Raw genomic sequence first — 25,542 nt, 5'->3', positions numbered from 1 at the left:
TTTTGCATGCCAAATTTATAAACAATTTGACTGAGCACATAAATGTGCTGGGAATTCAAAGCATATTGGCCAAATAGTTGAAGGTTGCATGTTGGGTCTGTAGTGTACTTTTTTGTTAACATGTAATGACTCTGCCTCTTCTCATATTACAGTTGTGTGGTGATAAGACAGATTTTATCTAAATATGAAAACAAATTACTTCTGTTAAGTATTTTCAGTTTAGAACAATGTAGCCGTTGTTGTGTGTGTGTTCTTATGGTCAAGACTAGGACTGAAAAAACAAATTGGCATATTCTCATCTTTGTAAAGTGGCTTCACAATTACTGGTAAAAAAAAATAACCATAAATTTGCATGAAAACCGAATGTAGTTATCTGGTACAGTGACCCTTTTAAGTTCATGGAAACCAGCAGATAAGTACAGAAGTCTAACACTCATAACAGGTTGTGGAAAGTGATGTATAGCTATGTTTTTGTCACTGCAGTTCAGTCATGGTTGTCATTTAACTGTTCCTTCTTGCTATAGGGTGAACCAGGTGAAGTGTTTTACTCAACTCTTCCAGGTCCAAAAGGTGAAAAAGGTGAATCGGGTCTTGCAGGACTTCCTGTAAGTAGCTTTAAAGATGTAATATTTTTAATAAAAAATGTTTTTCATTCCACTGTTTATATCTTCAGCACATGGTAAACTCAGTACCTAGAAGACAACCTGCACATGTATTTATACATTTGTTTTGAGAAATAAACATGAGATTTATAGATTAAGAATTATTTTGTACTACTATGTTCTGAGCATGCTGGTTTAGTAGTGAAAAGCCCATGTAAAGATAAGAGTGGTTTTGCAAAAGCTGTGTAATAAACACGTATACTTCATAAAAATTATGAACAAGTTAATTAAACTGTAAATGATTTAATTAATAACTCGTCAACTAAGCACTTGCATACAAAAAATTTACATGAACAAAAAGCCAAGTACTGGACTAGATAGATGTTATAACTTTTTCCATTGTTATATTAGTCACAGTTTCCTGTATGCAGTAATAAGTAACCATTATCAAAACGAGTAGCACAGTTTAGTATTGCAATTAATACAGTGATTATATTGTGTTAGATGTGTAAACAAATCATTTAGTTCTGTTTCCAATTTAGATCCTTTGAGGTGGCCCCACAGTCTTCAGACTGACCTGGGCTTTGAGATACAGAAATCAGCGCTGGAAAAAAAATATGTATGTATGTATATATATATATATATCTATATCTATCTATATATATATATATATATATATATATATATATATATATATATATATATATATCTATATATCTATATATCTATATATATATATATATATATATATATATATATATATATATATATATATATATATATATACACACACACACACACTATATATATATGTGTGTGTGTGTGTGTGTATACACACAGATACAGTACTTTCACAAAGCATCATAATTCAGAAGAGACAGAGATATAATGAAGCTGCATGAAAAATGGAGTCAAATATTTTCATAAACAATACATCTTATAGACATGACCAGAGCATGAAATCACTAAAATAAAACGGCACTTGAAACTTTTAAGAAACACAGATTGACGAAACGGCTCCAAACTGGTAGAAAACAGTTTTAATCCACAAAAGACTAGCACAGTTCAAACAAAGATAATTCCAAAAGGAATTCCAAAAGGACTTTTAAGCGCTTTTCGTTTGTTCACCAACAAACTTCATCAGAAAGTGTATTAGCAACACAGCCCCAAGTCATTTAAACAAAAAAATGCGGGAAAATTAACCTACATTTAAAGCTTAAAACTTTCACTAGGAAGCTTAATTTAGGCTTGTTTTTTATGAATTCTGGTAATTCTATGACAAGAAGTCAGTTTCATATACCCAGTAGTTCCTAAAAAAACTAGAAAACATGACTAAACATGCACTTCATCCTCTCCTTCAAACTTTTGAACAAATGAGTGAGTTGGACTTGAGAAACTTAGCTATCAGTAATAATAATAAAAATAGAAGTACAGGCCACTTTGTTGAATCAGAGAGAGATATTTTGAGTTATTTTCAATCTCAGGATATCAGAATATGTAAACCTGATAAAGGGGGAGGCTTTGTGGTTTTTGACAACTCTGATTACACTGTACGCATGTTAGCTTTACTTGAAAATGAAACTTACCAAGTTAGCTCCAGGTCTGAAGTCAACAGGGCCTACAGTCATATAAAATCATGCATTTATGACATATTCATTGAGGGGCGAGTGGATCAAACCATGTTCAATTACATGTGTACAGTGTTTCCTAGATACCCTACATTATTTGGGATACCTAAAATCCACAAAGATGTATTTAATCCCCCCATGAGACCTCTTATTGATGGCCGTGGATCTCCTACCTATGCTTGTTCCAAAGTAGTTGATGTCTATTTGCAGAAATACGTTGCTTTTGAGCCCCAGATATGTAAAGACTCTTGGTCTTTCTTGTCAAAGATCAATGACTTGAGTTTCAACAAAGACTACAATTTTTTAACAATCGATGTGAAGGACCTTTACACTTGTATTCCTCACGATATTGCAGTGGAATGGGTGGCAGAATTAATGAGAAAACATGGTGCTTCTTCTTTAGATATTTCTTTAATAATGGAATTATTGGATTTAATTTTGTCTAATAATTATTTTATGTTTGATAATAAGTTTTATCTTCAAAAAATAGGTTTGGCAATGGGCTCCCCTTGTGGTGCCAGTGTTGCCAATTTGGTAATGGCCCAATGGGAGTCCAAATTTGTTTTTTCACCTGACAACAATAAAAATTTGAATGCCATTGTTTATTATACCCGTTTTCTTGACGACATTTTTATTTTACTAAAGGGCGATGACATCTTGGCCTCTGAGATTGTCAGGAGTTTCAATTCCACTACTGTTTTTTTACAATTTACATCTTCATTTAAAGTGGACTCTATTGCTTATTTAGATATTTTGTTGACAAAGAATGAAAGTCTAGGTTGCTTCACTGCTCAAGTTTATCGAAAGGCAACCTACTCTAATTCTTTCTTACACTTCTCTAGTTGCCACCCATTCCACCAAAAAAGATCTGTTGTAAAGGGTCAACTAGTGAGGGCTTCACGTATTTGTAGTCTACAATTGGACTTTACTAATGAATGTCACCTTCTGAAACGTATGTTTTTACATCGAGGTTACCCAGAGTTGTTAATTGACAACTTAATTGAAGAGGTTGAGCACAAAAGAAACATCGAGCAGTTCAAACCTATCTTGTGTTTTGAAAAATCATTAACTGATATAGTCACTTTAGACATACAAGAAATTCCACCAGATGATATTTCCAGTTTGGCTAATGAACAGTCTTTCCAATATACTTTCATTACATCATTTAACGCACAATCTAAATTTGTTACTAATGTTATTGTTAAAAACTGGGAATTATTTAGATGCCACCCTTCCATTTTTACATTTTTGGGTCCAAAACCACAAATTGTTTTTAAGAAAGGCAGGAATGTTAAAAACTTTCTTGAGAGACGTAATGGGTCATCATCTAGAATAACTGGAATGTCTAAATGTGAGAGTTGTAACTATTGCAGATACATGGAATGTACCAACCAATTCACAATAAATGGTAACATTTATAAGTTGAAAGCTAGATACAACTGCAATAGTAAATTCCTTGTCTACTTAGCTAAATGTTCTGACTGCCCTGTTTTCTACGTGGGCAAAACTGAACGTCGCCTTAGGGACAGGGTATACGAACATCAGTATGCCATGTCCCATAATAAAAACGACAATGCTTTAGCCAAACATGTCCATTTGTTTCCTCTACATAAGTTTAAGTTTTTGGCTATTGATCAATATACTCAGGACATTAAGGGCGGCCTAGCCTCATTCAAACTGGAGTTGTTATGGCAGATTAAGTTAAATGCCTTCAACTACCCAGGTTTGAATGAGGCTTGTTCTATTTCTTGCATATTAAAATTAAGAAGTTTACAAAGATAGAGTACATTTAATTATATTGATTATTTTATATTACTCTTAAATAATTTTGTATTTTTAATTATTTTTGTTAAAAGATTTTTATATTTACATCTTTGCATGTTTAGTCATGTTTTCTAGTTTTTTTAGGAACTACTTGAATGAGTTAGTGTAGGTTGTTGTTATATACATATACATACTTTTTAGTACTTTTTAGTACAATTTTAGTATATTTTTCAGGTTTTTTGTTAGGATATACTTTATTCTAATTCATTTATGCAAGATTTGCTATTTACTTTGTGTGGAGATATTTTTAAAATTGTTCACTTAAGTTTATACATATTTGCATGTTTTAAGTTAGTATATCTTTAAATGTAGGTTAATTTTCCCACATTTTTTTGTTTAAATGACTTGGGGCTGTGTTGCTAATACACTTTCTGATGAAGTTTGTTGGTGAACAAACGAAAAGCGCTTAAAAGTCCTTTTGGAATTCCTTTTGGAATTATCTTTGTTTGAACTGTGCTAGTCTTTTGTGGATTAAAACTGTTTTCTACCAGTTTAGAGCATGAAATCACACAAAATAATGTACAGGTGGTGAGGTGTTAACTATGAAAACATGGTCTGGTGTGTTATGTAGGGAAGTGTTACATATTTGGAAATGATCAGTTCAGGTAATTTGCACCAGTAATGTTGAGAGTGATACTGTGAGCTACATTCCTGTATCTATGAAGGATTTTGTGGTAAGTTCAGATTTAGTTACAAGAACCTTTGCATTGTATTGTGTTGTGTTGCATTAAAAGGTATATTGCTCTGGCAACAGTTTTGGTATATGATGATTAGGAGGGTTAGGGAGAGGAAGTTGTTTTGTAAACAATGGGCTTATGCTGCTCACTTGTACCGATAGGTCCAACAGTAAATCTGCAGTTATTATGTTAATCTGCACAAAGTTGTATAACTGATGTTTGACTAAAGGATCAAAATGGGTTTATGTTAAGTTAGTAGACAAAAGCTTGGGGAAAGAACTGACCTGGTGACGCAACATATTGATGAATCAGTTATGCTACAAAGTAAGGAAATATAGGTACAAGATTAACCACAGGGTATGTCCCTGAAGTATGGAGAAGGACTGTTGTAATGCCTTTTCATGAGAAGGGCCCCACCACACACCCCAGTAACTAAAGAGCTATCAGTCTAAGTAATCTAATACACAAAGCCATGAAGCATGTTATATCTACACAGTTTAGCAAACCTTTTAAGAGATGGTCACAGAGTTTGTGGATAGTGGTCTCTTGGTCCCCACAACCTATATGGATTTCCTAAAGGCATGTGACACCATCACCTGTTATAGTATTGTAAGTAAACTAAGAGATCTAAATTTAAACTCATACTTGGTAAGATGGATAGCAAACTGGCTAAAAGACAAAGCCCATAAAGGTAAATTAGCAGGTGTCACCACAGATAAGAAGGAGACTGGCGTTGCACCTTAGAGATCAGTGCTAGGACCCTTCCTGTTTGGTATATACTCCTCTGATCTCCAAACAGTAAATCCAGATCTATGGCTAATAAAGTTTGCTGATGCCTGCATGTTTGGTGTTCTTCTCTGATCACTCCTTGGTATGGTTAGTCACAGCAGGTACAAATCCTTACTAACCAATGGAGTATGGAAAACAGAGAAAATTTAAATGCAAAAAAGTGTATTATTTATTTATTTTGCAAATAAAATTCTCACCTGCAACTTGCATCATAGCTAGCACCCCACTCCAAGCTGATAGAACAGCCAGGGATCATGGCACCTGGTTTGACAACTCCCTCACATTTGATCACCATATTATGTTATCAGTCAGGAAATCCTTCTGTTTAGGGCAACTAGTATAGGAAGGCATCTCATCCATATTGAAAGAAATTACCATAATACTAAACTCGGCTATAATTAGACCACAGTCATAGAGTACCTGTCCAGACAATTGCAGAGCTGTAAAGGTCTCAGTGTTTCCTAAACAAATAAATTACTGGTCTTAAAACACTGAACTATGAAGACAGGACTGAAGTCCAATATCTATACTCAAGCTATATTCTTACATGGAGATCTATGCCTTATGTTCCATTACATCAAGGTCAAAGCCCTTCTTGAGCTTTTACATATCTACAAGACAGACAGCTCCACTAACACTAAATCTAAAGATTTGAATCTCCACCAACATGTAAACAAAATTGGGACTTCCAAGATGGCTGCACACTGATCAACAGCGTAACTTCAGCTCTCCCAGTGTGAAAACAGAATATGAGAAACTGTAGCCACAGATACTGTCAGCTTGAATACAACTCATTTTCTGGCTAGTAAGTACACTGCCTGGATGCCACCAAAGAAGAAACTAAGAGAGCCTAAAAGAAAATCAACTAGAAAAGGTGAAGAGAAAATGCTGACTGAGAAGAATCCTGCAGCCGTTAATCAAAAAGCAGTTCAAACTCCAGCTTTAGTGCAAGACATGGCTTCCAGTAATCTAGATGAAAAAAATAAGACAAATATGCTTAGAGCTGACTAAAATAAACAAAACACTGAAGGAGTATAACAACTCAAAAAAGGGTGAAAAATGAAAAAAGCTTTAAACAGATTTTTGGATGAGCTGATAAAACTGAAAAAAAATCAGAGTCTGAAATGAAGAAAAGGCTGGAAGAGTATGAGACTGCTCCAGAGGAGATATTTCAAAAAAATGGTAGAATTAGAGGACACAGTATGTAGGGGAAAACCGAGATTTTCTGCTGTACCAGAAAAACTAGAAGAAACAGACTGTTATTTTTATTAAGGTACAGGTAAGCAACTGGACTCATATTCTATGGAAATAACTGTTAATTGAAAGGGCACACCATGTGTATGCCCCAAATATGGCCACGAAAAAGCGGCCGAGGCCTTTATTAGTAAAGATGAAAACCTACCAACAGAAAGAGTTGATCTTGACAAAACTGTGATAAAATGTCTAAGTATTAAAAGTTGGAGACAGTAGAGTGTTTGTGGAAAATGACCATTCACCATACACCAGCCAGAAGAGAAACAGATTTATTCCAGTAGTCAGGGAATGTTGAGAAGTAGGTGTGAGATTCAAGCTACTGTATCCAGCTGTCTTCAGAATATTTTTTTCCTGGAGGATTAAAGTCATTTTTTATAAAGAACAGGCTAAGGAGGAATTGCAAAAGTTTGTCCAGCAAAAAGTGTGCCATCAGATAGAAGGCTTCTCATTCTTCTGGTAATAAAACACACTGAGAGACTTTGGCAGTGAAACATTTTTCACTGTCTCAAAGGAAAATGTTTGACAGTATCTTGTTATATCTAAGTGTACAACAGACACTAGCAATTTCTCTCACCTTCATGTGCACACTGCCAAGGGTTTGTCTCCCATCATGGTTTTCTATAGCACCCTCTTCCTCTTAATTCCTGATACCTTGGCAACTAATCTGCTTTCTCTGTTTGACCTGTGACTATGCCCAATACCCTCTATTCCCTCTCTCTGTATAACAGTAACAAGCTGCTGTTCCTCTTCATAAACCCCTGTTTTTCTCTCTATAGTCCCTATACCTTTGCTCTGTCACCCAGCTCCTTCCCAAATCTTACTCTCCTCCCATCTACCCTCCTATGTCTGCATTGCTTCCTCTGCTCCTTCTCTTCCCCACATTTCTTCTAGCATGATCTCTTTGTGGATGGAATTTCTTGCCCATACTGTATTACAGTTCCAATAGCTATCCTTTACTGCCTTACCTTCTATTGAATCTTCTTCTCTTCTCACTGACTGTTTTCTGGTGGGATACAGCCATGATAGTGGGGCCTCGCTCCAGTTAGCTGTCATGTTCACTTCACTTCCCGACTCTACCCCCAATTCTCACCCACCACCACTGTCTCTACATTTATACTCTCGCAGTCACATCACTTCCTCTAATCAGCTCCGCCCCTTCCTGCCCAAACATCTCACTGTCATACCCTAGCTCCCCCTGCTGACCACACCCTTTCCCCCTCAATACTCCTTACTATGTTCACCTTCATCTTTCATTTACCACTTGTTCTCTCCCACAGAACCTTCCCATTCTTCACTTATTGGCCATCCAGTCCTTTTTATTCCTTCTCCCTTTCTCACCTCCCCCTCCAGTTTCACTTCTACTTTCAAGCCTTATTCTTTCTCCCCCTACTGCCCATCTCCCTTACCTCCTTTACTCAATCCCTTCACCACCTTCCTCCTATCCTAACGTGATCTCTGTATATCTCCTTATATCTGTATATCTCCTTACTGCTTCACTTCTACTATCTCGCCTTACGTGTTACAAAACAATTCTCTCATATTATCCCTCCACCTACCCCTACTCACCCACTTTATATTACTGAAAAAACCCTACTGTATCTTAGTAACACCTTATTTGTTTAACTTACCATTCATTTTCATGCACAAGCTCAAACTCCTTGTCATCAACCCCCTTGCACACAAAATTAAGTTATAAACACCTTACTAGCAAATTTAAACTCCATTCACAATATATTTTCTCAAAAATATTTTATTATGTGGAGACTTACACCCTAACCCTGGCCCCAGTACCTTCCCCTATCTTGATCCCAACTCCTTACCCCCCAGTAACTCTCTTTCAAGACCATCCACCAAGTGTCTTACTATCTTATCTGTAATTATTCATAGTTTCCTTAACAACATCTCTGAATTTCATGCTTGGATTGCCCACCACGTACCCAGCATAATAGCATTTACAAAAAACTAGCTCAAACCACATATCACAGACACTGAAATTCTTCCACAAGGTTACATCATCATCCACACAGGTAGACTACACAATAAAGCTGTCAGCATGGCTATACTTTACTCCAATCGTCTTAACATCACACCACTAGCTATCTCTCTCCTTAACTTTCTCCCTGCAGAACTAACACTAGTCAGTTGCAAACTAAACAACTACAAATCACTTTGCATCATTGCTATCTATATTCCCTCTAGGAATAATATCCCTACTGTAGAAAGTATACTCTCCATCTCCAGAATATCTCCAATGTAACTGTCATGTTAGGCAATGTCAATATCGACTGCCAAACCCTGACCACTGATTACCCTACATCTAGCCTAAATCTCCATGGCTACACTCAGCTAATTTCCACCTGCACCCGCTACCATAAATCCTCCAACACAAATATCATCCTTGATTGGATCCTTGTTTCTAATCCCAGCTTATGTCACAACCCTAAAACAATCCCATACACCATCAGTGACCACCTCCCTGTCTCTGTACAAAGACTTTCCTTACATCCCATCAGACACACTAATACATAGAATGCCACAGTTTGTCCAACTTCAACACAGTAGAGTTCAGTAATATACTTAGCTGTGTAAACTGGTACTTCTTCCATACCTCTCTCTCTGTGAAACACCCACTCTGTTCAACTCCCACTTCATTGATTCCATTAACAAATTAATGCAAAACTTCTCCAACCCTTACCCCATACCACCACCACTTCCTGACAACATACCCATTTTCTCTCTTAAACCAGTCCCTACCTCCTACATAAAGTCTCTCCTTACCAAACTTAAGCTGTGCTCTCCTTCAGTGGATAATCTCCCTCCTAAATTCCTCAGACTTGCTGATAACTCAACTGCCTTTCCTAGTTCCATCCATAATATTTAACATATCCCTTCAAGAGTCATTAGTCCCTTCTGTCGGGAAACACTTTTACATCATTCCACTTCACAAAGGTGGACAATCTGTAGCACTCTCTAACTTTAGGCCCACTGCTGTTCTGTCCACTCTCTCTAAAATCCTTGAAAAATGCATTAACAAACCACTTTTAGAACATCTCCTAAACAGAAATATATGCACATCAACTGAAAATGGCTTCCGCCCTAACCACAGCACAACTACCACTCTACTTTCCTTCACACATACCCTCATTAAAGCTAGAGAAAACAATAACCTTTTTATCCGTCCTTTTTCTGGACCTCTCCAAAGCCTTTGACACCTTCTCTCACACCTTACTTCTTTATAAAATGTCTGCTCTTGGATTCTCTAACTATACGCTCAACTGATTCTCCAGCTACGTGTCTAACCAACAGTCTGATAAGTGGTTTTCCTCCTTCTCCAACCTCCTTCCTATTAACACTGGTGTACCTTAAGGGTCCATTCTTGGGCCAGTACTTTTCAACATCTTCACTGTCTTCATACATCCTGCTCTCCCTCTTCCCTTATTCAATATGCTAACACCACCACCATCTGCTCCACTTATAATCCCCAACACTTGCAAACTCTTACTGAAAAATCCTTTAACACAATAGAAAGCTGGCTAAACAAAAAACAACTTATTCTCACCCCCCCCCCCCCAAAAAAAAAAAACTGTTTCTGTTCCTCTTAATCTCTTTCTCACCAAAAATCATCCTTTACCATTACTTCTCTTGACAACACCCCAATAGAAGTAAGGACACACACTAAACTCTTGGGCATTGACAATCGACTATAATTTGACCTACATGTCCAAAACTGCATAAAAAAAAAATCACCATAAACTGGGGATGTCTTACAGAAAAAAAAAAAAAAGATTCCTCACCAATAAACCTGTCCTTGCTAATACTTATCTTCTCCCCCACCCTACGTTATGCCTTTTCTGTCATAACCAGTCTGCAATCCACCCTTAAAACAAAACCAGAGCTCTGCTACAACAAAACTGTTACATTTGCAGCTAACCAACCTTATAACTCATACCACTGTATATCGCTAACAATCCTCAACTGGCTTGAGCTACCTCACCATCTCCTCCTCTCACTTTTCCTCTATCACTTCATAATAAGTAAACCTACCTCCTGTCCTGTTGCTCTACTCCTCACTTTCTATACATCCAACCTCTCACTCTGTATCTCTGACCAGCTTCAGTTAGAAATCTACAAGCCTAAAAATTCCCTAGGTCATTCCCTATATAGCTATGCTGTTGCACTAGCCTAGAACAAAATACCTCTAGCCATCCAGTCCAGCCCAAACAGTCTCAGCTTCAGGAAAGCTACTTATGAGACAAACTCCTTAACTATTGGCTCTGCCTCTGTCTTAGTACCTCCTAACCTCCCACCCACCTACCTCACTTCATTACCTCCTCCTCTAATTTCCACTCCTTGATCCCCCTTCTAACCCCTCTCTACCTATTGTCATACTTCTGTTCTATTCCGTTCTCCTATCTCTCCTTCCATCCCCTGGAAAGTGTTTCTCTCACTTCCACGTCCCTCCACTCTTCCCCTTTACTCACACATTTTTTCTCCTTTTCCAGTATCTACATCCTTTTTTTTTCCTTCTCTTGAACTCCCCTCATCTACTTGTACAACTCTGCAGATAGTCCTGCACTTCCTTGAAACCTTTTCTGCTGGTGCAGCTTATTGCTAAACTTCACAATTCTCCTGATAACTTTCCATATCTTTTTATTTCACTACCAAATCTTGTATTCATACTTACACCATGTTTTGACTATCACTATGTTTAATCTGTCTTTGCCTGTTAGTTATGGAAATTGTTAAACATTACTGTCATTATTTTTATATTTTATACTTTTATGTTTTATTCTTTGTTATTCTTATTGTTTTGCTTGAGTTTTTCTCCCTGGACCTTCGCTGAACAAGGGCTCACACCCGGTCAGACCTATCCCAGTTAACAAATGTCAAAATAAAAAATAAAAATGAATCTGGAATTGGGAGACAGAGACGAACAGGAAGAAGACTATCAATATTGAAGTTAATGAGTAAATTTGAGACGGTAAAGCATCATTCACATTTGTGAAATACAGCTGTGTAAGAATAAATGGAAAGAGTGGACTTTTGCTGTCTTTAATAATCTTGTAAGGATATGAAAAGCATTTGCCTCACTTCGTGTCATTAATGTTTGGAAGGACTCTGAGTGTAGGGGAAGAAGAAGGAAAAGCATAGCTGTAAGTAAAACAGTTTCTGTTCTTAACAGTATGAAACTTTTCACAATGTAAATTGCATATTTTATAGTAAATTACTTTAGTTGTTCTTGTATATGAGAAAGTTACAGAAGTAAACAAACGTTTTTCTTTTTCCTCTTCTCTTCCATTCTTTCTCTTTTTTGGTATTACAAAATGTAGGCATTACAGTGCAAAAAAAAAGAATAAAAGCTAGACAAAAGTATGTTTAAGTTAACAGGGTGTAATTTTGTGTTGTTGAGGTGGGGATGGTGTGTAAAAGTACACAGATCATAATATATGTAGAGATGACATGTTTTCTCTTACTTTTGCATAGGCAAACATCTGGATTAAGACCCTTGGTTTAATCTAATAATTGTATGTGAAACAAGTAAATATGACAACCCTGAATATAATGAAAAAATATCCATTAGCAGTAAATGTTTCAGCTTGTGTGTGTCAGGCTGCAATAGAGAAATACATTTTTCTTTTTATCTCATATGCTTCCATGGAGACAAGCTAACAATAAGGCAGTAAAATACAGAACACTGGTTTCTTCAAGGTTAAAAGTTAATGATTTCTGAAAGTATGTAAGGAGTTTTCACATCTAGGGGAGGGAGAATAAAGAAAAAAAAATGAACCGGTACCAATTATTGTAAGTGGAAACACAGGTAATAGCATGCAGCTTAACATGGAAACTCTATTTCAAGTTAATTAGTGCCTGTGTTACCAGCTGCCTTTTTGGCACAAGTGTTCCTATTAGGAAGGTTAAACCTCATTATTTGAAGATGCACAAAGTTATATGTGTTTGCATTAAGTTAACAGGTTATGGGGATGTTTAGTGTGTGTGTCTGTGTGTGGGGAGGGATGTTTAGTGTGTGTGTGTGTGTGTGTGTGTGTGTGTGTGTGTGTGTGTGTGTGTGTGTGTGTGTGTGTGTGTGTGTGTGTGTGTTTCCTTTTAGAGTTTTTATTAAAACAAAAAGTCTTGTAAAATGTGACGTAGGGTCAAAGCTGATGTTACGAAAGACTGTATAAAGAATTATCCATTAATGGATGTATATATCACAAAAACTGAAAATACACATTTACAAAAGCTACCATATATAATCGAGGAGAGTAATGACTTCTTACCATAATGACAACACTTTCCATATTATCATGAAAATGGTCTCAGAGTAACAGTAAAAAGGGAAAGAATACTTAATTATATTAAGAAATGTATAGTGCAAATAGAAAGAAACATGTGCGTTTGATAAAGAAAGATTTCAAGGTGGATATTCTGCAGAGTATCAGGGATAAAGGAAAAGAGGAATATATTAATTTAAAGTAATATTAATAGCTAGCGGAGCTCCAGTAGTGATCCATTAATGGATGCATATATCACAAAAACTGAAAATACACATTTACAAAAGCTACCATATATAATCGAGGAGAGTAATGACTTCTTACCATAATGACAACACTTTCCATATTCATGAAAATGGTCTCAGAGTAACAGTAAAAAGGGAAAGAATACTTAATTATATTAAGAAATGTATAGTGCAAATAGAAAGAAATAAACATGTGTGTTTGATAAAGAAAGATTTCAAGATGGATATTCTGCAGAGTATCAGGGATAAAGGAAAAGAGGAGTATATTAATTTAAAGTAATATTAATAGCTAGCGGAGCTCCAGTAGTCATACAAGAGGGAACAAGATAATGAAGGCAGATCTATGCTAGTAAGGGGCTACTGACAAGGAATGAGGATTATGGGCTGGCATTTATTTATATTCCTCCTAAAACTATTGTTACAGAGCTTAAATAATTGGGGAGTAATTATCCGGGAGTTATTAGGGACAATAGAAAGTACTCCAGAAATTAAAGGTAATGATTGGGATAAAATAAAAGTGGAGTTTAAAAAAATAGGGTAGAAATAAAAGACAAAAAGAAACAAAAATCTGGTTAAGAAGTAATGAGAGTTGTTTACAGCAGCTGCAAAAGGATTACAAAATAAGGGGAATCTCACAGAACAAGAAGTGGAGCACTTGCAGATTGCTAACAAGAAAATAAGGGATTACCTGGATAATATGCATGAGTTTATAAAGACTGCTATTAAGCAACTGTTTTTTGATAATAACTCCACAGCACAAGAACTTTTAGTACAACACTTTATTTACTTATTACATTTGTTAACCGGGAAAGTCTACTGGGCCTAGGTGAGCCCATTTTCAGTAGAGGCCCAGGAGAAAAGCTCCACATAACATTAATAGTACATACAAGAAAAAGCAAAATATATAGTGTATATACAGTGTCAGTGTATGAAAAAAAGAAGTTATGTCTTACCATAATGTTCCATCTGAGTTGTTGATCTTCTTCCAGCCATCACTGATGGGTTCGGTTCTGAGCCCTAGGAAACCAGTCGGCCTTATACCAAGCTTGCGTGCACCAAAAACTCTTGAGCTAAGCTGCTACCCACAATGCCCTTTACTCAGTTACCTCAGATTGAGTTTGCACGCAACATATAGAAGAAGAAACAAGTCAGAGGCCATCTCTGCGCAGAAACCCTAAGACACCACAAAGACCCAGAAGATCTGCCAGGAACCTTTGGATGAGGTCGGTGGGAGGGTGTGATGACTGAAGGAAGATCAGCAACTCAGATGGAATGTTATGGTAAGACATAACTTCTATATCTGAAGTTGTTAATCTTCTTCCTATTCATCACTGATGGGACAGAGTCCCCAGCTACTTGGAGAACCTAGGTGGCCCTTATGGAAGAACATTCTTGAGAGCCATTGAACCAAAGGCCGCTCTTCCCCTGGAGATCAGATCCAATTTGTAATGCTTGACAAAGGTGTGAGGCTTAGCCCAAGTGGCAGTTGCACAAATGTCATTCGTAAGTGAATATGTGAAGGCAATGCAATCCCTGAGCCATTTAGACAAAGTAATTTTCCATACTGCGCCTCCCATTCAAAGGAGATGAAAAGCTGGTCCGACTTGCGAAAGGATTTAATTCTGTCCAGATAGAAGTGTAACTATGTATGAACATCCAATGAATGTAGGCAGTATTCTCCCTTGTTAGAGTAATTTGGGAAGAACACAGGGAGCTCAATGGACTGGTTAATCGAAAAGTCAGAAACCACTTTGGGGTGAAAGAATGGGTTAGTACGAAGTGATACTCTGTCCTTATGAAAGATCAGATAAGGGCTCTTGATACATAATGCTTGTAATTCAGAAATTCATTTGGCTGAGGTTATAGCCACCAGAAATAAGGATTTCCATGACAGGAATTGTAGATGACATGTCACAGCCAGCTCAAAAGGGGGCAGAGAAAGAGACTGTAGAACCCAGGACAGATTCCATGCCTCCACCGGCTGCCTGATGGGAGGCCTGCTGTGGAAAATACCCTTGAGGAAAGTCTTGCAAAGGAGAGAAGAAATAAGCGGGACTCCATCTGACCTGTTATGGAAGTTGGAAACAGCTGCTAGATGGACTCGATTGGTGGAAGCTGAGGCCCCATTGTCAAACAGTTCAGCCAGGTAATGAAGAATAGTGGCTACGGGGGCTGAGAATGGGTCTAGCACCTGATTATGTGACCAAATAGAGAATCTTTTCCATTTGTCCCTGTAAAGTTTCCTGGTGAATGGCTTATGAGAGGCCAAGATAATATCACGTTCGGGTGAAGAGAGGGTTTCCTGCCTGGCAACTAACAGAAGTGGAGAAACCAAGCTATCAGCTTGAGAGTGGACAGATTCAGGGGAGTCAGCCCTTGTGGGTGAGATATGAAGTCCTGACGAGTGTCTAGGATCCAAGGAGGTTGTAACAGATGAGGTTGAAGGAAGGGAAACCACACTTGACGAGGCCAGAATGGGGCAATGAGGATCACTTTGCTTCTCAGCCGAATAGCTTTCCTTAGAACAAGGGGGATTAGAGGAATCTGAGGATAAGCATAAAGGCGACCCGTGGGCCAATCGTGGATCAAAACGTCTCTCAATGACTCCCCGAGAGGGGGAAAGAGGGCAAAGTAGCTGCTGCATTTCGTGTTTGAGGGGGAGGCAAAAAGGTCGCAGCATGGCTGGTCCCAATGGCTGAAAATTTCCGCTGCCACACTTGGGTTGAGAGACCACTCGTGAGGATGGAGAATGCATCTGCTCAGCCTGTCTGCAATCACATTGGAGCTCCCCGGGATATGCGTTACGATCAGAAAGCGGTTGGAAGCTATCGCCCACTGCCAGATTCTCATGGCTTCGCAACATAGGGGGTAGGATTTGGTCACTCCCTGTTTGTTTGTGTACCAGACCACGGACATGTTGTCCGTCTGGATAGCAATCGTTCCAGACTTAAGGAGTGGGTGAAAAGCTTGCAAAACCAATAGCACCACTCTTAACTCCAGGACATTGATATGCAAGATGACCTCTACATCGGACCACGTGCCTTGGACTGACTTTCCCTGGAAGTGCCCCCCCCCCCCACACCCCATCAGGGAAGCATCCATGGTCACAGTGGCACTGGGCTGGGGAGACTGGAAGGGGCGACACCAGAGGAGATCTAGTTTGCAAGTGTTGGTGATGAGAATCTGTGAGCTCGGGGGGTGAAGATTGGGTATCCACTGGGCCTGAAAGAGCCATTGTAGTAATCTCATGTGTAGTCTGGCTAAGGGAACAATAGGGATGGCTGCAGCCATAGACCCCAGAGCTTGGTGAACTTCCCTTGCAGACATCTTTCTTCGACAGAGTATCGCTTGAACTTGTGCCCTTAGTCTCTGAAGCCTGTGAAGGGGAAGTGAGATCAGGCTTGACTGGGTGTTGAATATTTCCCCTATGAATTCCAATTGTTGTGAGGGTTGAAGGTTGGATTTCTCCCAATGTATGGTGATGTCCAGTGCCTCTGCTAGAACCAGGGTGTAGCGGAGGGCCCTGACCAGCAGACGCTTGGTGGGGGTGGAGAGGAGCCAATCATCTAAGTACGGAAACACCTGGAATCCCTGAAGTCTCAGATGAGCTGTTACCACTGCAAGGCATTTCGTGAACACTCTGGGGGCCGTCGAGAGACTGAAAGGCAGGGCTCTGAATTGGTAGTGATTGGCTCCCAACCAGAAGTGAAGGAGGCTCCTGGAGTGCTTGTCCATCTTGATATGGTAATACCCCGGAAATCAAATGAGCACATCCACACACCCTCCCGCAGAAAGGGTAGGATGGTTTAAATCATGACCATGTGGAACTTGGTCTGAACTACCGATTTGTTTAGTTGTCTGAGATCCAGAATGGGCCTCCAGTCTCCTGTTTTCTTTGGCACCAAAAAGAATCTTGAGTAGAACCCTGATCCACACTGATCTGGGGGGACTTGTTGGATGGCTCGTTTTTGACATAGCTTTCGTATTTCAGAAGCTGCCTCCTCCTTTTGACTGGGTGGAATATTGGGAAGGAATTTTGGAGGTCTTGGATAAGATATTAGGGGAATATGATAGCCTCTGGTAATGATTCTCTGCACCCACTGATCATTTGTAATAGAGAGCCAGGCAGCTTGGTGCAGAGAAAAGTGTGCCCCGACTGCTTCCAGAGGAAAGCAATTGGGCAGCGCTTCAGGAGCGCTGATATGATCTACCTGAGCAGGAATCGCTGGAGCCCTGGTTCCGGGGACCCCCTCTACCCCGAAAGGGGCATTATTGGAACCCCCTCTGCATCTGAAGGTGTACTCACCACATGCATCATGGAAAGGACCTTGAGACTTCTTGTGCCACATCTTCCCACTCCTCTAATTCCTGGAGAAGGAATGCTGAGGTTTGGAAAAGCATAGGCCAACAGCAAAGGTCTTCCCGTCTTGCTCGCACATGGCTAATGTATCCTTGACCTTAGCACCGAACAGAGCTGATGGTTCGATAGGGGCATTTAAAAAGGAAGACTTGAAGGAGTCCGCAAGGTCACAAATGCGCATCCAGACGTGGCGTCTCATGACTACACCTGCACCCACAGCGCTAGCCGCTCCTTTGGTTGCATGTGACAGCAACCTCATGGATGAATTGGATATTGACTCTGGGGTGGCAAGTTGGGAAGCAACTTTATCTCATGCTCCATCTGATACTTGGCCCGCAAGGGTTCCGGAGAGTTGGGAGATGAGATCTCTCTGCAGCCTCGTAAAATGTGCCAAAAAGTTCAGAGACCTAACTGGAAAGGCCGTTTATGCAAACACTCACTTCCCTAACCTCTCCACTGCCCGGGACTCTCTGTTGGGTGGGTGAACAGCAGGACTGTCTTCCCCAAGGTCCTTTTTTGTGGCTGCCACCACCACCATAGCATCCACTGGCAAACCTCTAGACCAGTGAGGTTGATCCTCTGGAGGGGAGAGTACCTTATCTGATCTCCTAGGGATGGCTGTAACTGTGTTGGATTCTTCTATGCCTGCTGCACAATGAGCTTAACCAACTCATCGGTGGGGGGGGTCACCCAAGAAGTAGGGGGCCAAGTGCAAAAGGCCTGCAGGAATACAGATTCCTCTGAGGAAGGATTGGACGGCTTCCAGTCACCCCTCTGTTTCAAGATTTCCATGATGTCTCTGAAGGAGACATTGTCAGGAGCTGACCATGGGGATCCTTCCCCATCATCGTAGTCCATATCTTCCATGAGGGACTCCTCTGGGTAGCATGTGTTTCCTCTTACACACCCATTTCCGAGGGGGTTCTTTGGTGGGAGCATCCGAAGAAGACTCAGAAAGGGGAATACCCTGGACAGGGTTTTCCTGGGCCTTGTGCTGTCTGAGTCCTGGGGGGGTGGCCTTTGACAGCTGCAGCTCAGAAGGTACTGGGGGAATAACTGACATAGGAGGATTGCTAGAAGCAAGCACCCTCTCCATCACCTGGAAAGCGGGCCTGCCTGAAGAGGAGTGGGAGCCCGGAACCGAAGAAGACAAAATCGGGACTGGGGTCATACCCCACTCCACACAGTCCACCCTCAGGGACGAAGCCTTAAGCAGACTCGGAGCAGCAGTCACCCTCGGATCCGAGGCCGGGACCGACAACACAGTCGGAACCGAGACCGGAATCAGAGGTTCCCCCCCCCAAGCATAAGATTGAGGGAGGGTGGGTTCCAACGGAACCGACACCCAAAGGGGCCTCAGATACAGTCGTTGTCAGTGCCGAGGAAGGGGGCCCTCTAGAAAACATCAGATAAATGAGCCTTGAAACCGAGGGATCCAAGGGAGGACAGTATGTAGGGTCGCTGGTGTAATAGACCCAAAGCATGGAGTGGGATAGAATCTAGGCAAATTTGAAATTCCCCTGGCAGTCAGCAGCTGGTCAGAAAGGTGCACCACATCCAATTCTGAAAGGCTCCTGTTGGATCTTAGAGATGCCCCTGAGGAGGAATCAGGCCAGTCCAAAAAGGGGCTGCAGGCTTGTCTGGCAAACGAGTCCACAGATGAATATCGGGTCCGTGGTGTATCATAGAATGGCACCGATGATTCCAACTTAGAAACCGGCAACAACAGTATGGTTGGAGCCAAGAACGGGCTCTGAGCCAAAGTCACAACGGGGGGTGGATGTAAAAAAACAGCTCTGAAGTTGTTGGAACCGACATCGGAGTGGAGGTGGGCGAAGTCAGTGCTGAGACAGAAACTGACAAACTAGTTGGAACAGAGGTAGTACATGGCACCGTAGTTGTCGGTGCCGGGGTAGATGCTGATGAGGTGACCTTGGTAAGCTTCGCTGGAGCCGAACACGGATCCGATGTAGTCGAAACCGAGTAGGCAGAATGGAGGAAGGAGGAATAGAGGAAGACTTTTGGGCCTTGTGCTTATGGCTTTTACCTCTGTCACCAGCTGATGAAGAAGGGTCTGAGTGAGGGCGTTTCTTGTCCACAGAAGGAGGGGATGTGACCTCTGTCACAGAAATAGCCTCTGAAAAAGGCAATGCAAGTAGGCCCATCAAAGTCAATTTATTTCAACGTTCATTCAGCATCCTCTGACTGAAGCTAGCACAAATATCACATGGGGGTTTTGCCAATAAATGCAGAACCCCCAAACAGTACACACACTCTTCATGAAGGTCGCTGTTCGGATGATGTTCATCGTGTTATACTGCTGCAATCATTACACTTGGGTTCCCCAGTCAGCCTGAGTTCCAAAGTCTTGGTCCGGCGTCGGTTGCTGTCGACTCCTCCCTGACGTCAGTGCGACAGAGGTATATAAGATGCAGCCGACGCCATTTTCTTCAGTCTTTCTTGCCGCGCGGTGTCCGAAGCAAAAGCAGTTCGCAAGTGCCGGTCGGCCGTCTCCTGAGATTTTCATTCCAAATCCAGAACCAAAGTCTTCTACAAAGCTAAGTACCCCGTTGGGGAAACTTTTTCTTGCCTCAGACTGATGTCAGTAAAAGTTAATAACTGTATTTCTTGTGGGAAGCAAATACCTCATAAGGATTTCCATTCCTATTGTATCCCATGCCTAGGCCCAGACCACGACGTCACTGGTTGTCGGTTTTGTGCTAGGTTTAACAAGCTCACTATTAAACATCGGTTTGATTTTGCCCGACATTATTTTGGTAGAAAATTCAATTATACCATGCCGTCAGAACCTTCAACGACCGGAATACACAAAAAGCGCAAAGACAAGGACAGGCATCCGAGGCCCAAAACTGATGACGAAGCCTCTTCTAGGCCAGTCGCCGGTTCTCTGGTTTTCAGCGAGGCGCATTCGCAGCCCCTGACGACCGCTTCTGTAGAACCACAGGCCGCTTCTGATTCCCACGTGGAGATGGCTGGGCCTTCGGATGCACAAGTTATTCAGCCTACCGAGACTAACCTTTCAGAGGGATCCAGGGTAGCTGAGCAACCCACAGCTTCAGAGGGTGTCTTCAGACCTACTCAGTTAAGCATTAAACCCTCAGATAAGTCTAAGCCTCCTTTAAAATCAAAGAAGCAAATACAGCATTCTCCAGGACAGGCTCCATGCCTAAGAAACAAATGCTCAAAATGGCCGAAGACCTAATCACTCTGATCAGGAGCTCCCATCCCCCTCCTGATAAAAGGCCTAGTCAGGATGCAGACTATGACATATCCGACCAGGTGTCCATCTCTGATACATCCTCAGACCTAGGATACTCTTTACCCCCTTATGAGGATTCTGATGCTGAAGAATCTATTCCATCAGCCTCACCGCCTGAGGACTACTCCTTTGGGGAAACCCTACATACCATGAGGGAGCATTTCCACTGGGAAGGACAGGATTACTCAGAATCCAAGAAAAGGCTCAGAGACTTCCTTTTATTACCTCAACACAGACCCCTTGCTATTCCGCCAGTGTTAGATATTGTGGATGATGTGTATACTGAATCCAGCTTAAATCCTGATTCCTTACCTCCAGCCTCTGTTAAACCTGACAGATACTACAGAGTCCGTGACTCACATAAATTTCTGTATAAAAGCCCTGTAGCTGACCCTGAAACTATTTCTCAGGGACCCAAAGGAGTTAAGGCCTCATCAACCAAGAATCCAGTTCCCTCTGACAGAGATTCCAGAGCATTAGACAGATGGGGAAAGAAAATATATATGTCTACAACTTTAGCAATGAGAGCCTTAAATTGCCAGTTTAACATGCTAAAATATCAGCAGTGTTTACTGTCTCAGTTAAAACAAAAAATGCTTCCAGATTCAAACCCTCCTAATTTTAAAGAAATGCAGGATTTATTGCATGCAGCTGAACAAGTGGGAAAGCATACTTTGCAATATGGTTTTGATTCTCTAGAGGCCTCCTGCAGAGCAGCAGTTACAGGCTCTGTCATTAGAAGACATGCTTGGTTAAAAGAACATACATTACCAGATCATGTTAAAGCAAAATTATTGGATTTACCTTTGCAGCAGGATGTGGTATTTGGAGTTAAGGCAGAAGAGGTATTAAAGAAAATGGAGGATAAGGCAAAATCTATGCAAATGGTGAAGGATTTCTTACAGGTTCAGCCTCCTAGATTTAGCAGAAACTGGCCAGCTAAGAATTGGTCCTTTCCAATTACAGACAGACCTCAAAGGGGAAGATATAGACGTCCAAGAGGTAGAGGTCAAACACAAGGTCCTTACAGGCCTCGACAATGGGTTGCATCAGGCCAGAAAGAAGGGGAAGACAGGCCCCAACCATATAAAAAGCAGCTCCAATGACTTCCCACTACAGCTGCCAAACAAATCCCTCTTGGCAGCCCCCTTGGGAGGAAAACTGGCACTCTTCTACCACAATTGGCAAATGATCACCAAAGACAAATGGGTTCTCAACATTGTATTTCAAGGTTACAGGTTCCACTTTCACACTCTGCCAAGGTTAAAATGAATGCCAAATCTTCCACCAAATCAATGGGCAGAGGCGCAAAAGAAAATTACAGCACTCATGGATATGAGAGCTATTCAAAAGGTACCATCACAGGAGCAAGGACAATGATTTTACTCAAGATTCTTTCTGGTACCCAGAAAGGTCAAAGCCTGGCGGCCCATTCTGGAGCTTTCATCTCTAAACACTTACCTGGATGTTCCGAAATTCAAAATGTTTACACTACAGCAGCTTCCTCCCATGCTGGGCAAGAAAGCTTGGCTCATGTCTTTGGACCTCAAGGAGGCATACCTGCATGTCCCTATCAGGCAAAACTGCAGAAGATACCTCAGATTCATAGCTGGTTCAATGCACTACCAATTCTCTGCACTGCCCTTTGGCTTATCTACTGCACCCAGGGTCTTCACAAAGTGCCTGGTACCAGTAATTGCATTTTGCAGACAGAAAGGAATTCAAATTTATCTGTACCTGGACGACTGCCTGATTCAAGCAGAGAGCAAGGACATTCTTCTAAAACATCTGGCATTTGTAAAAAAAATTATTAAGTCGCCTGGAGTACACAGTAAACGAAAAGAAATCAAAACTAGTGCCCTCACAAGAGATTATATTCCTGGGTGCCAGCTTGAATACAATGGCCCAGTTGGCTTATCTCACGCCAGACAAGCAAGGACAACTGACTCAATACTTTCAATTGATGGCAACAAAGACCCAACTCCCTGCAAGAAAAATTCTGCAGGCCTTGGGTTACATGGCATCCTGCATACTACTAATTCCATATGACAGACTGCATATGAGGAAACTACAATGGTACCTAAAGAATGTATGGTCTCAACACTGTCAAAGTTTGGAAACAGTTATACCACTAATCCCTTGCCTTCAACAGGAGTTTCAGTGGTGGGCTCAAGCTTGTCACCTCACTAAGAGACAGCCTTTTACACAACCCACAGCCAGGCAAACACTGACAACAGATGCATCGGATTACGCCTGGGGAGCACACATGGCAGGCAAATGTATTCAGGGCACGTGGCCCGCAGAACAAAGGCATCTTCACATCAATCAAAAAGAGATGCTAGCTGTACAAAATGCCCTTATAGCTTTCAAGGACCTGCTGCATCCAGGACAACTATTGCTAAAGACAGACAACACCACAGTTATGTGGTACATAAACAAGCAAGGGGGCAACTCACTCCTACCCCCTATGCAGACAAGCCATGACCTTGTGGAACACAGCTATAAACCTTCAGGTTCATCTGCAAGCTCAATTCCTGCCAGGAGAGAAAAACACACTGGCTGACGACTTAAGCAGAAACATCATGGATCCCCACGAATAGGAATTGAATCCACAAATATTCAGAATGATAACACAGAAATGGTGGAGCCCGGTCATAGATCTATTTGCATCCCCAATAAACTGCCAGCTACAAAAATTCTGCACAAGGAGTTACCATCCACAAGCATGGAAAGTGGATGCCCTCTCATTCAGTTGGGAGAACCTACAAGTATACGCTTTCCCACCACTACCTCTCCTGCCAAAGGTACTCATAAAAGCCAGGCAAGAAGAGCCAAAGATGATCCTGATTGCACCAGACTGGCCATGCCAGCACTGGTGCCCAATCTTAAGGAGCTTAGCACAAGAACCACCCTGGATTTTGCCTCAAATCCCACATCTGCTGACTCAGCACAACAATCAAATACTACACAGCCAGCTAAAGACCTTAAACCTAGCTGCATGGAAGAGTCTTTAGTCAAGCAAGCAATGCCTCTCTCCAAAGCTGTTATGGATGTCATTCTGGAGGCCAGAAGGCCTAGTAACAGGAAAGCCTATTCAGTTAAATGGAAGAGATTCTGTGCCTGGAACCAAGCTCACAGCCTTGACTCTCTTGTCCCAAACATTCCTCAGATACTACAATACTTAACTGAGATGCTGGACAAAGGCCTCTCCTTCTCATCTGTCAAGATCCACACCTCTGCCATCTCTGCTCATTACAACACGGATCCACCAATTTTCTCTAATCCTCTGTTAAAACAGTATCTCAGAGGGGCTAAAAACATAAGACCGCCCCGTAGAGCACCTACTCCAACTTGGGACCTCAACTTTGTTTTGGAAAAACTAACTTTACCTCCTTTTGAGCCAGCTAACACAGCAGAATTAAAATATATCTCTTGGAAAACTGCTCTGCTCCTGGCAATAACATCAGCATGAAGAGTTTCAGAATTACAGGCACTAATGGCAGTGGAACCTTTCCTCATTTTCCACCAGGACAAGGTGTCTTTAAGAACTAACCCTACGTTTATGTCAAAGGTGGTGTCCAGTGTGGCTCTAAACCAAACTATTCACCTGCCAACTTTTTATCCTAAACCACAGAATAAAGGGGAGAGACTACTGCACTCTTTGGACATTCACAGGCAGTTACGCTTCTACTTGGACAAAACCAAAGCTTTCAGAAAATCTGAGCAATTATTGGTAGCATATGCTGCAGGAGCACATGGAAAAGCCATTTCAAAATGGATAGGACATTGTATATGTTTCTGCTACACATACCATCTAAAACCTGTACCTAGCAGCATTAGATCTCACTCCACAAGGGCAACAGCCACTTCAACTGCCTACCTCAGGGGAGTACCTACCAATGATATTTTGGAAGCAGCAACTTGGAGTTCTGTACATACCTTCACCAAGCATTACCATCTGCCTCTATACTCTAAATCCAAAGTTGGGTTCGCCACTGCAGTGCTGCAGGGCCTTATAGCCACCCCTAATGCCTTATAGAACCAGCCACCCTACCTCAGCTTTGGGATTCTACCCAAGTGTAATGACTGCAGCAGTGTAACACGATGAACATAGTACAGTTTTGTACCTACCATAAATGTAGATGTTCGAGTGTATACACTGCTGCAGTCCACGTTACTCTCCTTCCTTCCCCTCTTACTGGCTGGTACGTACCTATGTCTTCTACCCTTACTACCTATGGGGAGTATTTGCTGGTAGCTGTGAGTTGTTTTTTGCTTTTCTTATGTATGTTTTATTAGCATTAGCAGTTGGAATTGCCTACCTATTTAGAGGCACCTGACATCTGGGGCAAGAAAAACTGAAGAAAATGGTGTCGGCTGCATCTTATATACCCCTGTCGCACTGACGACAGGGAGGAGGCAACAGCAACCGACACCGTACCAAGACTTTGGAACTCAGGCCGACTGGGGAACCACCTGATGGCAGGATAACCCAAGTATAATGACTGCAGCAGTGTATGCACTTGAACATCTACATTTACAGTAGGTACAAAACTGTACTTTTACCACTGCAAGAAGAGCAGTGTTTAAACCCCGTAGTTCCCTTCTTCT

The 25,542-nt window shown here is 41.2% G+C and overlaps 1 protein-coding gene across 4 annotated transcripts in view; it reads left to right on the top strand.

Annotated features, from left to right (window-relative positions):
• The window catches only part of COL4A5 (collagen type IV alpha 5 chain), a 3,591,008-nt gene that overhangs the window by 1,248,444 nt on the left and 2,317,022 nt on the right, over nucleotides 1–25,542 (top strand). For all 4 annotated transcript variants that reach the window (XM_044057208.1, XM_044057205.1, XM_044057207.1 and 1 more), the window contains exon 10: nucleotides 525–605. In XM_044057208.1, the coding sequence (XP_043913143.1) occupies nucleotides 525–605 (81 nt within the window). The remainder of the gene's footprint in view (nucleotides 1–524; nucleotides 606–25,542) is intronic.

Source organism: Protopterus annectens, chromosome 15.part0 (genome assembly GCF_019279795.1).
Source record: "Protopterus annectens isolate FY-2018-M chromosome 15.part0, PAN1.0, whole genome shotgun sequence".
Classification (NCBI taxonomy): Eukaryota; Metazoa; Chordata; order Ceratodontiformes; family Protopteridae; genus Protopterus; species Protopterus annectens.
The sequence above is the reverse complement of the archived record's forward strand: the minus strand, read 5'-3'. Positions and strand labels throughout refer to the sequence as shown.